Here is an 18,502-nt window from a genome sequence, read left to right on the forward strand (position 1 = left end):
ACTCTGGGCTTTAATGAGTTAATGGCATATTTATAAATAAATGAATGTTTAATTCTAACAAAAGTGGGCTGATGGAAATCAGGGGCAAGGATGGAAAAGGAATTTCTTATTTTGCACGTGAGGCTTCTCTGTTTTGGTTGTTCTTTCTAGTTTTTGTCATTTTCATTAAAATTTAAATCTTTTTTATTAAATAAAGTTAGTAAATAATTTTTTGTTAATAAAAATTTTGAAAAAGCTTTTTTTATATTAAAGCTCCCAAAAAATAATTGATGGAAGACTCACTTATGAGGATGGTTCGAACCAACAAGTCATATTAGCATGGTATATGTATGCTATTAAACAAGAAAAATAGAACAATTTGAAAAATACAAAACTGACACACTTAGTCTCAAAAGCAATAACTTCCTTGCTTTGTTCACTACTTCTGTAATGACCCGTCCCCAATTATTAAGGTTTTTATAATTTTATAGTGTGAATTTACAAAAATACCCTTACATTAAAAAATTCGTACAAGCTTCGTTTTAACTTCGAATTCGATTCTGATCACACCTACACGTTTGCATCAACGAGTGCTATAGGAATAAAATATAAGAAAATTTCTAACATGTCTCCGGACGAAAGTCAACAAAAGTCAACCCTTCCATCGTTAGGATTATTTTTGTAATTTTAATTAATCACAACATAAATTTTTGATATGGATCGTTACAACCTACCTCCCTTACCTCCCTTAAGAAAAATTTTGTCCCCGAAATTTCATTACCTTAGGTATTTATTTTTGTAAATTCAAGCTATAAAATTATAAAAACCTTAATAATTAGGGACGAGTCGTTACAACTTCCCTCACAACTAAGCAATTAGAATATGCCTATCAATGAATGAACTACTTTAGTTGTGGCAAGAGTTTATTAGTATCTAAGGACATTGTGACTGAAATAATTCGTCCAAAATTTTTTCCACTTAAGGAGACCAACATCATGTCTATTCTTTGGCTATATTCAATAGAATTTCAGATTCATGCAAACAAGGATAAAGAATTTTCGGAGCAACCATATACCTGAATTTGGAGCCTCCACCCTCATCCTGAATGCCCTTGCAATAGTCACGATCGAGAACAACACATCAACCTGAGTACCACATTTTATAAAACGGATTGAAAGCAAGAAAAGTCGTGCCGTCAAGAAACCCAAAGGGCTTTATTTCTCCAAATCACTAGTTTCAAATCTAGAGAGGGTGAACTTTCTATCATTTTTTCTGTTCTTGTTCATACAAGCTTCTAAATGATGCAATCCCAAATTACCAGCATACTCCCCATCAATGATCATGGAAGGATCAAAACCCACTTCACAGTTGACCACCTTGGAATGCTCAGAACCCAAAACACGATCTTTATTCTTGGACTTCGAACTTAATAGCACAATTATTTGTTGAGTGCAGCAATTCGTCGAACACGTTGTGGCCCAGGTGAACGCCAACATTTCTTCTGGAATTAACATCTGTTTTACATCAAGAATGAAACTCACGTTGAAACGGATTGGAAAATCTATAAGAATTCCATCAGATAGAGAAAAACCAGAAGACTTGAATCTTTCATTGACAGAATTAACCATTTTGTACCCATGATCTGTGACATTCGACTTTTGCACATTGGATCACAAACAAGGGCGACTCTTGCGCTTGTATCTCTGACGAAACTGAGAAAAGAACTGATCTGCTTTCTCTCGGGCTAGAATCTTTTCCTCGTGGAAGGATTGAAGCTTGAGAACGACTTGATTCGATTTCACAAGAGAGATAGGAGATGTCATTTTGATGAATGGCTGATGCACCGATGTAGCTGCAGAAGATTCACAACTATATTTAGCCATAAGCAACTGTAATTGAAGAAGAATTAAATCCTGGGTAGTCTTGAATTTGTTTCGGAATTTGTCCTGAGAAGTCTTGAATTCATCGATCTTGGTTTTCAGATTGGAAACTCTAGATTCCATTGTTCTTGTGCGACTTTTGTCGCGTTATACAACGGAGGAGGATCGAGAGGAGCAAACGATTGGCTGATACTAATGTTACAACCTAGCTCCACATCTTCAATGGTTGCACAGCGAGAAGGTATAACAGAACAACAATACAATTCATTAACTGTTTTGCCTTCCTTTACAAGCTACTATTTATCTTCTAACAACCCATCTTCAAATAACCAACTAACTAATAACGATCTTTGTAAACTTGTCACCATCTTATTGTGCCATCTATTATGGTATTCTAATACATGTGTGTGCGAGGTAAAAAATGATGTGGCTACCACATTTTTTATTTTTTTATTTTATTTTAATAAGGTTAATATTATAATATTTTTAATGTATAAAAAAATATTTTTTTTGCCACGTGGCTGCCACATCAGCACAAATGTGGCAACCACGTCAGCTCTTAACGGACCAATGAATAGAAAATGTAATGAATGTATTATATTGAAATAAAATAGTACGTGAGGTATGAAAGTGAAATGTTTTAAAGATGTTATAAGGAATTGAAATCGACCACAAACCTGAGGGGATAAAATGTAATTTACCCTATAAATATTGTTGATATATTGTTAATATTATAATTTTTATTGATTTTATACAAAATCACTCTATAAAAATAAGGCCAAATCGGATAAATGATCCCTATGATCATAAGGTATTTGGAAGATAGCCCCTATGCTAAAAAAACTCGGATTCTGTTAGCAAATTTAGTCCAAACGTGATTTTTCCGTTAACTATCTGTTAATACATGGGTAAAATTGTACTTTGATGTGTGCACCTTCTTCTTCCTCATCTTTATACTGTCCAATGTATAAGAACAAGGTCTATAATTTGTACTTTCACAACACCATGTCTGAGAAGTATGGATAAAAAGAAGGTCTGTAATTTGTATTTGTACAACACCATGTTTGATTCAAATTCAATTAGCATAAACTTGCCAGCACAAATATCATGTTAGTTTGTTTCAAATTATCTTGTCAATCGTTGTATCACAATCACAAACAAATTAAGAGGTCTCCGATTCCAACTCCGATAACAAAAGTAGAACACAAAATTGAATTGAACGAAAATCATCATAACAGCTTTCGAATAAATTTCGATTTCTTCGAAACAAATCAAAGCTTCCTCCTAGAAACGTGATTTCTTTTTAATTCTCCACAACTTCATTAGAAAATTAAAGCATCTGGCACAAAGAAAATAGGCAAAACCAACATTGCATTCAATTTGAAGTGAAATTCAGCAACTTTACCATGGTCAAGCGTTGTAGGAAAGTCGGTCGAGCGGTTCGGCATCACTAAAATCTCAATGAAGAAACCAATCAGAACCTCATCCATTATTCCTGGCACGTGACCACCGCCATCATCAACAGCTTCACCTTCTTCTACAGGTTCGTTATGAAGCTGTAGCAAGCCCGAAGCAAACTTGGAGATCTCAGTGACGACTTTCTTGCTGTTCGTAGAAAGCAACGAGAGGCCAGTCTTGAAGCTTCCTGCGGATCTTAATGACGACTTTCTCAGAACTGGTTTTGTGAAAATTCAAATTACAGAGAGAGCAGAAAGACTGGAAGAGTGCACATGTCAAAATACAATTTTACCCATGTATTAATAGATAGTTAATGGAAAAATCACTTTTGGACTAAATTTGCTAACAGAGTACACCACAGGGGTTTAAATCCGAGTTTTTTTTAGTACAAAGGGCTATCTTCTTAATACCTTATGACCACATAGATCATTTATCCGATTTGGCCTAAAAATAATGAACAAAATATATCTAAAACTAACAATAAAATATAAAAAAATAATAAAAATAAATACATAATTTGAGTATACCTATTCAATTAAGAGAAGAAGGCTTGTCAACTTTTTGCCTCCCTTTTCTTCCAATTTTGCCCTCACTTTTGAATACACAATGTTGACATAAGGGGGGCAAAATAGTAATTGTGTATCTTTTGAACTTTTCCCTTATTTTCATATTTTGCCCTTAGTTTTGATATACAATATTTACATAAGGAGGGCAAAATAGTAATTGTATATCAAAATATTTACATAAGATAAAAAATATGCACTTATTAAGAGAAATTGTCCCATTATCATTTTTTCATACACATAAGTGAAATCATGATATTTTTTGAATAGTTTGAATGAAATGAAGCGGTTGCAGATGAAGAAACGTGAGAAGAGGTGAGCAGTTGTTCATACACAGTGCTCATCTGCTAGTAACTATAAAACATTTGAATATTTCAGAAGAGTAAACTGTCATTTAACCTCCTGAACTATCACGTGAGTTTCAATTTCCCCCCTGAACTATTTTTTTAGCCAATTGACCCCCTAAACTATGTTAAAGTGGCCAATTAACCCCCTACCGTTAAGTATCTTTAACTCCATCCAATTTTCTGTTAGAAAGTGTCATGTGTTTGGCACATGACCACCTTTTTACATTTTATGTCTAAATCTTTACAAAGAAAACATATAAAACAAATATTAAAAAAAAAAAACTTACAAATCCTAAACTTAATCATTCAAAATAATAGAAAAGGTAAGGCTTTTTATATTAACACTCCACAAAATGTTGAATGCACCCCATATTAAAATTTAATATTAAATGACTTATTTACTCTACTATGCAATGACAATTTTGACCTTATTAGGTTTTAAAAAAAAAAAATTATAAATACACCCCAAATCACTTTTAGCGTATTATTTATCTTCTCAACTATCAAAACCCTCTCATCCTCCATTGTTGAACAAAATCCTAACCAATGAAACTACAAACATGTTGATTGAGAAAAATTGTTTTTGACGAATGAAACACGAAATCGATGTTTCTGAAGCTTCACATGAGGTAAGACTTCACATTTTTCATTGTTTTAGTGATTTCGATGACATCGATAATTATTTAATCTTGCGTTTGCTGCATTATTTTTCAATATGAACCCTGAAAGATGAATATGAATATATAAGTTTAAATAATGCAGCAAACACAAGATTAAATAATTATCGATGTCATCGAAATCACTAAAACAATGAAAAATGTGAAGTCTTACCTCATGTGAAGCTTCAAAAACATCGATTTCGTGTTTCATTTGTCAAAAACAATTTTTCTCAATTAACATGTTTGTAATTTCATTGGTTAGGGTTTTGTTCAACAATGGAGGATGAGAGGGTCTGATAGTTGAGAAGATAAATAATACGCTAAAAGTGATTTGGGGTGTATTTATAATTTTTTTTTAAAATCTAATAAGGTCAAAATTGTCATTGCATAGTAGAGTAAATAAGTCATTTAATATTAAATTTTAATATGGGGTGCATTCAACATTTTGTGGAGTGTTAATATAAAAAGCCTTACCTTTTCTATTATTTTGAATGATTAAGTTTAGGGTTTGTAAGTTTTTTTTTTTTTTTAATATTTGTTTTATATGTTTTCTTTGTAAAGATTTAGACATAAAATGTAAAAAGGTGGTCATGTGCCAAGCACATGACACTTTCTAACAGAAAATTGGATGGAGTTAAAGATACTTAACAGTAGGGGGTTAATTGGCCACTTTAACATAGTTTAGGGGGTCAATTGGCTAAAAAAATAGTTCAGGGGAAAATTAAAACTCACGTGATAGTTCAGGGGGTTAAATGACAGTTTACTCTATTTCAGAAAGTGTTTCTTACAGGACCCTGAACAGGCCAAACTGAACTGAAGAAACAAATCTGGAGCTCAGTCTCTCAGTTACCAGAGTTCACCGGTTGTTATGCCATCTTACAATCCCCGCCAATTTTTCTCTCTCACCCTCTTCCTCTTCAAACCAAACCCTAACCTCCATCTTCTCTCTCGCTCGCCGCGATTCTTCTCCAACCAATCATGGCTCTCCGTACGCGGCAACCCCATCATCAAGTGGCCCTCACCACCCGACGTACCCTGCTCCCTCCCACACCCAAACACAAACCCTAACCCTAGCTCCGGCCCCAGTTTTTCACCGATGGACTTCTCCACCATCGCTAACTTGCTCACCGACCCAACCATTTCCCCCGGTTCATCGCTCCAGAGCGCATTGGACCGGACCGGAATCGAGCCGGGTCAAGGTCTGGTACAAGCTGTGTTCGACCACTTCGATTCGTCCCCCAAATTGCTGCACACTCTGTTTCTTTGGGCGGAGAAGCAGCCCGGGTTTCGATCCTCTGCGAAGCTCTTTGGGTCCGTGATCAATGTGCTGGCAAAGTCGAGGGAGTTCGACTCCGCCTGGTCTCTGATTCTCAATCGGATCGGAGGAGATGAGGAGCCTGGTTTGGTTTCGGCTGATACGTTTGTGATCATGATTAGACGGTATACCCGCGCAGGTACATTGCTATGTGATTGTATACATGTACTTAATTGAATTATGTAATTTAAATTTTGAGTTTAGTTATTGAATTTGCACGTTCAATTGGACTGATATAGATTGTATTTGGTAAAGATTTAGTTCAATTTGCGATATTACGTGTTGGCAATCTCTGCGTAAGTTTTGGCCCCGCACTATTTGAAACAGATTAAAAATATGAACTTGCACCTGTTAGTTAATTGGGGTAGCCTTAAGTTACTGAAATCATATTTGTGTTTACGGTTATTGATATCGGGATAAGTTCATTTGATTTTTAAATCCATCATCTTTTTCTCGGTGGTGGTACAATTTATGCAGGCATGCCTGAATCAGCAATTCGGACTTTTGAGTTTGCGAGTAATTTAGACTCATTTCTCAACTCCGAAGCAGAAATGAGTTTGTTTGAAGTATTGTTGGATTCCCTTTCTAAGGAAGGCCTCGTTAGGGTGGCTTCGGAATACTTCGATAGGAAAAGGAAGTTGCATCCGAATTGGATTCCATCAGTTCGCGTTTATAATATACTGCTGAATGGATGGTTCCGATCAAGGAAGCTGAAACAGGCAGGGCGGCTTTGGGTGGAAATGAGGAGGGAGAATGTGAAACCTAGTGTTGTAACGTATGGTACACTTGTGGAAGGATACTGCAGAATGCGTCGTCCTGAAATTGCAATTGAGTTGGTGAGCGAGATGAGGAGGGAAGGAGTTGAGCCCAATGCTATTGTATATAATCCAATAATTGATGCGTTGGGGGAAGCTGGGAGGTTCAAGGAGGCGCTGGGGATGATGGAGCGCTTCTTGGTCCTGGAATCAGGCCCCACCATTTCAACATACAATTCTCTGGTAAAGGGCTTTTGCAAGGCTGGAGACCTTGTAGGGGCTAGTAAGATCCTTAAGATGATGATAAGTCGGGGTACTGCCCCTACTCCAACAACCTATAACTATTTCTTTAGGTACTTTTCAAAGCATGGGAAAATTGAGGAGGGAATGAACCTTTATACCAAAATGATTGAATCTGGATATACCCCAGATCGGCTTACTTTCCAACTTTTGTTGAAGATGTTGTGCGAGGAGGAGAGATTGGATTTGGCAATTCAAGTTAGCAAGGAAATGAGATCTAGGGGATGGGATATGGATTTAGCTACAAGCACCATGTTGATTCATTTGCTTTGCAATATGCATAAACTCAAAGAGGCTTTTGAAGAATTTGAGGACATGATACGGAGGGGTTTAGTTCCTCAGTATATTACTTTCCAAAGAATGGATGATGTGTTGAGGAAACAAGGAATGAATCAAATGGCTTGGAAGCTGTGCAAAATGATGTCTTCTGTTCCCCATTCAACAAACTTGCCGGATACATATGTCAGAGATGAAGATGCATCTCGTGCAAGGAGAAAGTCTATAGTTCAGAAGGCCGAAGCAATGTCTGATTTGTTAAAAACTTGTTCAGATCCAAGAGAACTTGTCAAGTTTAGAAGATCGCCTGAAAATCTTGTATCAAGAGCGAACCAGTTGATAGAGGATATTAAGAGAAAAGCTAACATCCAGTGATATTCAGTTTCTTTTCTTTGGTACTAGACATTAAGTTTTGGATTCTGTTGGCATTCTTCACGAGGAAGGTGAGTTAACTGCAGGTGCAGTAGAAAGGCAGTTGAGAATTATTTCAGGCAGAAGTAACAAAACAATCTTTATTCATGTGCCGATTGATAAAACTTTGATATTTATATGGGAAAACCTGTGAGGCAACTACTTTTGGAGGATTCCTTTCATGAATTGAGATTATTAGTAATGTTAAACTTCTTGCAATTTAGATGTGAGTTCTGAATCCTAATGGGCTTCTGTTATGAAGTCAAGTGGTTTGAATACAGGTTCACTACGCGTACAAGCTAAATTGTACGGGTGCAAGTAAAAGAGAGACCGAAACATAAGTTGAATGTGTGTCCTAAATGACGTTTTGGTGGGATAAAATTTCCAGATGTATCTAAGATGCGAAGTGGACTAGTGGCGAGGGGGCAACCAATAATGGTTCTTTAGTTAAAGTTGGTGGAAGCTGGATTTTGGAGTCTTTTGGGTTCCGGCATAACCTGAAAGGATGGTGAGGTCAGTGTTTCTGGTAAATATGCGGCAGTCAACCACTGAAACACACACTGTATGCAGGTAAATGTCCAACTGTTGACATTTTAATCAAGAATATATTATTTTCGGTGCAGTCAAGTCAAACTGCTTTAGTTGGATTATGCTAAACCTCAATTAAGAATATAATATTTTTAACACATTGGTAAACATGTTATTTTTAACTTGCAGTGGCTAATAATGTAACTTGAAGGATGGGGCACGACATATATTAGTACAACTGATATATTTCTTAGACTTTGTCTTTTAACCAGGCTCTGTTTGCACGTGCATTGGATTTTTGCATTTAGAGTTTGTCGAAGGGCTTCAAAGAACACACATTAACGGGGTATGGGTTGAATTGAAGACAAGTTGAAGTTTTTTCTCGTATTTGTAAATAGAAATTAAAGAAGCTGAAGAACCCTAAAAACGTAGCTACCTGCTGTTCTATGTTTTTGTGGGAGTGTTGTATTTTACTGGCAGCTTTTCTTTACAATTTCTTTTGTTATGGACAAGGCATTTTCGTCATTTGATAAGTTTGGTGTTTAGAGGATTGTACAGTGTATACTAGATGCTAGATGAAGTCTTATCCCCGAATATATCACCACCACGGTGTCTCGTGCCATGGAAGTTGCTCTTCTCATCCCAAAGAAATTTGGATGACTAGGTAATTTTCAATTCGAATAATTTTCTGTATGGATGATCTTCAAGTGAAGATTAGAAGTTGAACTGTTTTGATTATGAAATTCATATAGTGAATATATGTTATTCGAAAACATGGTGTGGAACACACGTTTTAGTATTGTGAAAAGGAAAGTGATTTTCATACATCCTTTTTAGCTACTCACACACTTCTTTATTAATGCCCATCGGGTGAATAAATCAAACTAAATCAACAGCCAAGATTAAACAGTGTAATAAGCTAAAATGGTATGTGAAAATCACTTTCCTTGCAAAAAATTTAGTATGCTACGACGTATAAGAGGGAGTTTTTATTGTTAGATCTTTGTCATTAGACTTTGATTAAAAATCTAACAGAGAAATATTTTGGCATATAGATATACCGAAGCATAATAGATAATCTCAAGGGGATTGTACAATTTGTATTACATGTTAGATAATGTATCATCCCTGTGGAAGTTGGATGGATCTCGCAGTGGTTTTTGCACTTATTTTGATCGTGCTAGTCAATCATGCTTGAAGAGACCCTGTATGAACAATTGGATTGGATAATGTATGTCTGAGGACCAGATTTACAGACAAGTCTCAAGAGATCCGATCTGATTTGGATTGTCAAGCGCTTTGTTTTCAGCCAACCCCAACATACTAAATGAGTGCTTCCAATGACAAAACACAGACTAGTACCTCTTTTCCTAATAACAATAAAGATAAACGGATGATGCAACGACTATTTTAGCGTGACAATAACAGCTCCGTGCGCTTATTTTCAAGACACGGTTGTATTTCTTCTTGACTGTCTGTTGTATGCATAGCAGCATCGAAGCCAAAGAGCGAAACTTTGCCATTGCCATCACAAACGAGAGAGAGAGAGAGAGAGAGAGTTAAACTACGAAATGCATGTGGAATTCAACGATGTTTGAACGGTTTGATTGAGTCAGTTAAAATTTAATCTTACAAATCTAATCGTTTAATACGTTAATGCATTTCATATACCCGAGTATTGTAAAATTTTATGGAGATAATTTCAAAGATGGGGTCTTTTGAGTGACGGAGATAATTTGAAAGATGGATCTTTTGAGTGACGGAGTAGGGGTGGAGGGTTCGGCACGATGCCCTAAGTCGGAAAACGACGGCATCGGGCTTTTGGTTTGATGGGGTTACAGTCAACAAAATACTTGAGATATTCTTCCCCCACTCCACCCGTCATGTTTTGCTTTTTTCCACCACATTTTAGACCAAACCAATTCCATTCTCTCTCTCTCTCTCCCTCCCTCCCTCCCTCCCTCCCTCCCTCCCCTCATCTCTTTGTGTTTTGATTGAATAATGACATCAGGTTCACCCAAAAAATAATAGTTATATTAAACTCAAATATATTTTAGTGCAGAAAAGGTCAGTTTTGATATGTCTTTTTGTAAAATACACCTTATACTTCATAATATGATTGAGACATGCATTGTTTTTTAATGAACACTACTCAGCTGCATCTCAATGCGAATCTCTTTATCCATTTAGTTGTAATTTTTTATTTTACACATTTTATAATTGGTATTATTAGCATTTTTTATGAAAATATTTTTTCTAGGATTTACTTGCATTTTTACTAAAGATTGATTCCAAAAACACTTTTTTCAATCATTTTAAAAGCACTCCCCAAACGAGCCCTTAGATATCATCTAATTATTCATACGTACCTAATAAATAGATAATTTTAAGTAATAGTTAAGATCATCATATTGATTGTTCATTTATTTGGTACATGTGGACACCCAAACCATAAGCACCAGTGTGGAGGCGAAAATCATCTAAAAGGCATAGCGTCAAACACTGGTCTCGACTCAATTGAGGTTTCTCTAATTTTGTTCTATTGTGTGCATATTCATATATTTATTTTCTATTTATTATTTATAGAAATTTAACACCTAGGTGCCCTTGGGGTCTAAACCTATGTATTTCACATTTTTAATGAATAATCTTGTCTTCTTTTGTAGCATCACATATCTTAGGGGTGGTTTGGGAGTGAGGTGCTTAAAAAAAAAGCACCTATGAAAAAAAACTGTGAGGGTTTTAGGTGTTTGGTAAACTAAAAAAAGGACTTTTTTTGGAAGCTGCTGTGAGAATAAGCTGAAATCAAAGAAAAAAGATGAAGCAGCTATTTGCAGCTTTGGAAAACTGGCTTTTTTTTCAAAGCACACGGAGCTATAGTGCTTCTTTAATGAAAATACCCACTATCAGACATCTTTTTTTTTTCGAAAGCGCTTTTACAAAAAAGTTTACCAAACACTCTGCTGATTTATTTCACAGCCGCTTATTCTCACAGCACAACCACTTATTCTCACAACAGTTTTTTTTCAAAGCACAACAATACCAAACCAGCGCTTTACCATTTGATTTCATTTCATGCGTGATACAATGCACAAAATGGTGTGAATTATGGAGTAGTATTATCGTTCCTTTTTTTTTTCTCTCTCTTTGTCTCTCTTCCTATTTGAAGGATCACGATTAAGTCACGTTAATATCTTACATTAATTTTTTTTATAGAAAAAAAAAAACAAAATGGAAAGTGTGAGAGGAGAGAAGAGGAGAAAAGGGGAGGAGAAAAGGATTATATGCATGACAAACCATTTTAGGATTTATGGGTTCTCATTTTTATCCAAGAGCTAAAACCTAGTTTTCATCAATTTTTCTTCTTCCAATGCGTAGAAACAAAAAATTAATAACAAACCAAACAAATCCCAAATACATATTTATGTTACCTTAAGACCAACTCCAACCCTGGGCTATTTGCCAAATTTTGCCCCAAAATTTTCCCCCAAACACCACCCAACCCAAGCTAAAACATTGGGCTAAAAGCCAAATGCTAAAGCTGGGCCAAATTCCCCCCAAACACGAGTGGACTCGCATGATTTTGGGCTAGTCTCGGCCCGGTCACTTGCGGACGCGCCCCATGCGGGCTGCTTGCCATCATGTCCCGATAGCGTGGGACCCCAACGTCAGGGCCATGTCGGCCACTTGCCCGAGCCCAACGGCTCTTTTCCCCATCTGACGACTATCGTTTAAGGACCGTTGGTTAATCCAACGGTCCAGATTAAATTTCATTTAAAAAAAATATGTTATTTTAAAATACATTGAATCCAATGGTTAAGATTGAATATACTCAAATATAACGGTAAAAAAAGAGATCTAATGGCCCAAATTAAAATCCAACGGCTAAAATAATTAAATAAATTTATTTAACACAAAATTTACCCAAAAACTCTATAAATACCTTATGTATTTGTTCAAACATCCACACAAAACTCAATTTTCTCCTACCATTCTTCCAATTTATCTTTCTACCATTTCTCTCCATTTCCAAATTGTTCAACATGGCAAGAGAGCATGTTAGAGGTCGTAATTGGACTTGTGAGGAAGATGTTTCTTTATGCTTGGCATGGGTTTCTATTAGCGAAGATGGTGCAGTTGGCACAAATCAAAATAAAAAGGTTTTGTGGGATAAAATCATTGCAAAGTTTCAAGAAAACTGCAACGGCGGCGGGCGGGACGGTGGTGGTGTTTATGATCGGTGGAAGACTATCAACAAAGCATGCACTTTATGGAAGGGAAGCTTGGAGAGAGCCATGGTTGGCATGCGTAGTGGAAGGAGCGTCATAGAAATTGTGAGTTTTTTTTCTTGATATTTTATTTGTCATGTACATAATATTATTTTGCAACTAATTATTTTTATGTATTTTTTGCATAGGGTGACAAAGCAATGGAAATTTACAAGACAAGAGTAACACAAAAAAAATCAAGTTTTTAAGTTGCAACCTGCTTGGGATGTCCTCAAGGATTGTCCAAGGTGGGCAACCGATGCAGATCAACAATGGGGAATATTATTTCAACGTGAAGCCGCACCGAGAAATGAAGGTGTAATGAAATGACCCCATCTCCTTCTTTAGCAAGGCCCCCGGGAAGAGATAAGCAAAAGGAAGCAAAGAGAAAAGGGAAGTCCCAAGATTCGACGAGTGGAGACTTTGCTACCAGAATTGCAAAATTGCACGAAACTCATAGCGCTCGCCAAGAAGAAGCGGCCCGAATGCGTTTGCAAATGAAGGAAATCTCGGATAGGGAGGAAAATAGGTTTGAAATTGAATTCATGATGAAGGACTTCAGCAAATACACTCTAGAGAGGAAGAAGTTCTTATGTGATAAGCAAAAGAAAATTATGCAAAAGTCTGCCTCAAGGAGTATGTTTCAAGATGATGACTCCTTTGAACCCTATATCCCAATATTTCAATGAAGTCCATCACCAAGTGAAGATGGTGGATATGATTATTAAGTTTATGTAGTGTATGAATTATGTGCTTTATTAATTAAGTTTATTAATTGTCGTTTGTATTAAGTTTATGTTGTTTATTATGTGGTTTATGTACTTTATTAAATTTATGTCTTATTAATTATTGTTTCTATTTAATCTAGATGTCTTCGATAATTATTGTACTTATTATTCCACACTTTGATGTAGAATAGATGCCTTCAATAATTCAACCTCCATTCAATAAATTATCCAATGTAGTAGACAAATAACAACATAGTACACTTACAATTATTACATAAATGCTCAACCAACATCATCAACGTTCACTTTCTCGGCGCCACACATGCTCAACCAAATCCTTGCAGAGTGTGTCATGAATTTGAGGAGCTTGAATTCTATTTAAACGTCTCATATACTCACCCAAGGTGACCCTATCATGTCGGGTCTCATATGTGGTTGGAGCGAGATATTCAACATCTCTTGCAATATCTCTCGCATGTGTTGGTTGGTCATCATTCATATCTTCGTTTGAATCTTCTTCAATTTCGATGTATTCATCCTCCACAATCATATTGTGCAAAATTATGCACGTCATCATGATTGAATGGAGGTCTTCGGGTTGCCAAAATCATGCAGGCCCTCTAACAATGGCCCATCGAGCTTGTAAGATCCCGAACGCTCTCTCCACATCCTTCTTGTAAGACTTTTGCCTCTGCGAAAATAATTTCTTCTTTGCACTATCGGGATGAGAAAAACTTTTGACAAAGGTAGACCAACTAGGATAAATACCATCAGTTAGGTAGTAACCTAGCTCATACCTATTACCATTTACCTTGTATTGAAATTCTGGTGCCTATCCATTCACAACCTCATCGAGCAGAGGAGAAGACCAAAGAACTTTGATATCATTGTTTGATCCGGAAGAGCCGAAGAATGCATGCCAAATCCATGTGTCGTAAGATGCCATAGCCTCTAGCATGATGGTTGGCTTGTTATGACGACCCTTGAATTGGCCCGCCCAACCAATAGGACAATTCTTCCACTCCCAATGCATACAATCGAGACTTCCTATCATGCCAGGGAAGCCTCTTTTTTCTGCCTTGCTAAAAGCCTTTTCAAGTCTTCACGAGTTAGCTTGCGGAGGTATGTGGCTCCATAGATGGCTTGAATTACTTGACAGAAGCGCTTCAGGTTCTTAATAGCAGTACTCTCCGCAAGTCGGCAATATTCGTCAGTTGAGTCAGCAGAGCACCCATTAGCCAGCATTTGAAATGCAGATGTGAGCTTCTGATGAGGTGATAGAATTTGTCGACCTACGACATCTATCTTTCTTGCAAAGTAGTGGTCATGATTGACAACTGCGTTCAAGATGCTTCAAAAAGCTTTATCCACATCTGAAACCACCTCCGAAAATCATGAGCAGGAAATCTCGGCCACTTAATGAAATAATCTTTCATCATTTGGTCATGACACTCTTCTCTATCACGTTGCACGAATGAACGCCCCGTGACAGAACCACAATGGCTGGATTTGCCATGGTGCCCATATTGCATAAACGAGTTTACAAGTTCAGCTTCGGCGTTGATCATTTATGAATCCTCAATGTCAAGCCTTGCTTGGTATTGTGCCGTCTCCATTGCCCTGCTACGCTTTCTTCTATCACTCATTGATGAGATATTGAGAATTTTTAGGAAACAAAAACTCTTTGAAAGTTGAAAGATTGGTGAATTTAGAGGATGATTGAAGGTTGAAAGATTGTGTGATCAACTAATATTGGACCTGTGTTTATATAGAGGATGATTGATGAACAGTTAGTGAAAGTTGAAAGTTTGGTGTTGAACGGTTGGTGAAAGTTAAAAGTTTGGTGTTGAAAGTTGAAAGTTTAGTGTTGTGAAAGTTGAAAGTTTGGAGTTGAACGGTTGGTGAAAGATGAATGGTTGGTGAAAGTTGAAAGCTTGCTTTGTGAAAAATTTAATGATTTTTCAATATTTATCGGAATTTAAATTTTTTTAGATTAAAATGTTCATAAAATTAATTTACAATAGTCTACATATTTATTTATATAAAAAAAATGATTTAAGAAAAAAATTAGCCTAAGTTCATTCTTTAATAATTCCGGGCTAAAATTTTAGGCCAGAAGGGTTGGAGCAGAAAAGATGTTTTTGGGCTAAAAGCCAAATTTTTTAACCCGGACAACTCATATACCTATATTGATATAACTTTTAAATCTATATGGTATATAATATGTAATTACTCTTAAAATACGTTAATTTTCGACAAAAAATAAAACTACGCTAATTTACAAAGGGAAAATTTAAACTTTAGTACAAGAAGAGGAACACATGCCATAACAAACATGAATTGAACTTTCAAAGTTGTTAAACATCAAAGAGTATATGGGTTTTTTTTTTTTTTTTTTTTTTTGTTGAAGAAGATATATTGTTAAATGCAAGAACATGAATTTATGGAAAACAAAAGGATGCTTCATGAAAAAGCTCGCAATGGGAGTGAGCCACGTTCGTGCATACACACAGAAACACAAAGCCTCTCTCCGCACCTATCCATCTTAACTCTCCATTGCTTCTTTCGTTAGACTTGACAATTTCTTACACGATGTGTTAACACGACACAAAAACAATGAGTTTCGAGTCAACACAATAACTAATCAGATTATTATCTGGTCATCCATTAAAAACCCGTTATTGACGAGTTTACACATGGATAACCCGTTGAGAAAAAAGTTAATTTGATAATTTTAAACTTCTAAAAAAAAATCTTACTAGGTACTACATAAATAGCTATAGTACTTAATATCACACATAAGTGAGATTAAAAATTTCCAAAGTACGTTAAAAATACAAAAGCCCGTCAAATTTTTCATAATAATACATTTACAAGAGTGAAAAATATGGAAAAATATGTAAACACTCATGATCACATCTTTTACGCTTTGACAATAGTTACATCATCATTAGAATTTATAAAACCCTACAAACCTTCATGAATAGTGTTTTTAGATGCAGTTCAAAATAAATAAAAAGTCATAATAATTAATGTACAAGTTGAAAAAATGAGAAAGAATATATAAAACTCGTGATTGCATCCTCTGCGCTTAGACAACGGTTACATCGTTGATCTTTAAAACCCTTCAAACCCTCATGAATAGTTTTTTTTTTGTTTGAGTGCAAAACTAATAATAATTAATAATAATTAATATATAAGTATGAAAAATGTAATATATATATATACAATCACACATAATGACAAGCTTTACAACTTCCGTGAAGGGCTCAACCTTGAAATCTGATACCATAATCCACTTCCGTGAAGGGCTTAACCTTGAAATCTGATACCATAATCCACAAACCTTAGATTTATATTTAACTGTCGATTGTCGTTTAAACTCTATTCTTCTCACCAGATTTCGTTTTTCAAATCTTCTATGAAAACATGATCTTTTAGTGGATGTAGAAATATAACGGTTCAAATTGTTGATATCATGTTCCATGTTTACAGTTAACTAAAATATGAGTCAACGTTGTATAGTTTCTAGAGACTTTACAAACTTTGAAGAATATTTTCACTAACCATAAAAATCTGAACGTAATATCAATTATCCGAATAGTTCATCTTTCAGCATCCACTAAAAAATTATCTTTTAAATATAGAAAATTAAAAAAAAAAAACAAAAGTCATTGAGAAGAATGGAGCGTAAACGTAAAGGACAATCTACAATTAATTTTAAATCTATGGTTTATGATATTATAGTGGTGAATTTCAAAGTTGAACTTTTCACAAAAATTGTAAAGCTTGCCATTACGAACATTTGTATATTTTTCACACTTCTACATTAATTAAAAAACTATTAAAATAATATACTACACTAATAGCTATAGGATTTACTAGCAATGAATGCCCACGCAATGCAACAGGATTGAAAGAAGAATGCAATATCTTGAAATAAAAGTAACTGCAAAGGAAATTAACAATTTGCATCATTGAATTGAACTAAAAACATAGTAATGCCATTAAATCTCTCCTCTTAGAATTACATAACATTGTTTACATGGTTCACTATAAATAATAGAATTCAATTGAATACTTTCAATAAGAACAACTAAAGACATCTAAATGGTAATATTGTTAATTACCAATCAATTTACTCGCATTTATTATCAAATGCAGATGTATCATCATACTACCTCTGCTGTTGCATATCCTCATCACCAACAAGTTGATCTCTTCCTGGAAACAAAACCCCCAAATCACTAAAACAAAATTTGCACAGAAAACCCATTTGGAAAATTTACAATTCTAAAGACATAATATTCAAACCAAAAAATGACCAACGTGAAATCGGCCAAAAAACTCACCAAGAAATCCAACCTTTTTTAGGATTAAGATTTTCTTCAAATATGCACTAGATTTGCGGTTTTCAGAAGATGTTCTCTTTAGTAGTTTCTGAGAGAACTGAGTAGTGGTTCAACTAAAGATTGCAATTCGAAATGGAAGTTGTTTTGAGGGAAATGGAAAGTGAGGTTTCTGTTTTTGTCATGGTCATCTCAATAATTTGTGCAAAAGATGTAGGTCTTGCAATAAGAAACAAAAAAGATACAGATTAATCCTTACGGTGGCTAGAGGTCGCAGTACCTATGAGTCAAAGATGGGGAATGATGTCTTCATATTGTGTAAATACTTCTTCGAATCCATTACAATGTTGCTCGTCCTCATAGAAGCTGAAGACGTCCTGAGCATGTGTAGATGCTACAAAAATATACATGAAGGTTGTCATTCACTTGATCCAAATGGTAGTTCTGCATAGACATAATGCAGAAGACAAATCAGAAGGAAATAAATATTGTAGCGACATAAGTTCAATACTTGCAGCAAGCAAACAAACAGAAACTTTACTCAATTTCAAAATCCAAATCAGAAAATGAAAAAAATTGAATTAACTATGAAAGAAAATTTATTCACTGAATTAGAATCAAACTAATGAAATTGAATTGAACAAAACCCTTACTCAAATTTATGGAATGGTGTTTATGAAATGTAA

The 18,502-nt window shown here is 35.4% G+C and overlaps 2 protein-coding genes across 4 annotated transcripts; one reads left to right on the plus strand and one right to left on the minus strand.

The window, feature by feature from the left end:
- Positions 1-881: 881 nt before the first annotated feature.
- On the minus strand, positions 882-3,613 carry LOC126631366 (uncharacterized). Its single transcript, XM_050301515.1, has 3 exons — positions 3,610-3,613; positions 3,265-3,534; positions 882-1,831 (listed from the first exon to the last, which is right to left on the minus strand). The coding sequence occupies exons 1-3, from the start codon at positions 3,611-3,613 to the stop codon at positions 1,650-1,652; spliced, it is 456 nt and encodes a 151-aa protein (XP_050157472.1). The 3' UTR covers positions 882-1,649.
- Positions 3,614-4,139: 526 nt separating this feature from the next.
- On the plus strand, positions 4,140-9,244 carry LOC126630946 (pentatricopeptide repeat-containing protein At5g11310, mitochondrial). Of its 3 annotated transcripts, none has more exons than XM_050301108.1 (4): positions 4,140-4,262; positions 5,665-6,340; positions 6,679-8,513; positions 8,661-9,244. In XM_050301108.1, the coding sequence occupies exons 2-3, from the start codon at positions 5,755-5,757 to the stop codon at positions 7,905-7,907; spliced, it is 1,815 nt and encodes a 604-aa protein (XP_050157065.1). In that variant the 5' UTR covers positions 4,140-4,262; positions 5,665-5,754; the 3' UTR covers positions 7,908-8,513; positions 8,661-9,244. The 3 variants fall into 3 exon arrangements, with proteins under 3 accessions (XP_050157065.1, XP_050157067.1, XP_050157066.1); XM_050301110.1 differs by having other exon boundaries at positions 8,726-9,244; XM_050301109.1 differs by having other exon boundaries at positions 8,744-9,244.
- The last annotated feature ends 9,258 nt before the right edge of the window (positions 9,245-18,502 follow it).

Source organism: Malus sylvestris, chromosome 8 (genome assembly GCF_916048215.2).
Source record: "Malus sylvestris chromosome 8, drMalSylv7.2, whole genome shotgun sequence".
Taxonomy (NCBI): domain Eukaryota; kingdom Viridiplantae; phylum Streptophyta; class Magnoliopsida; order Rosales; family Rosaceae; genus Malus; species Malus sylvestris.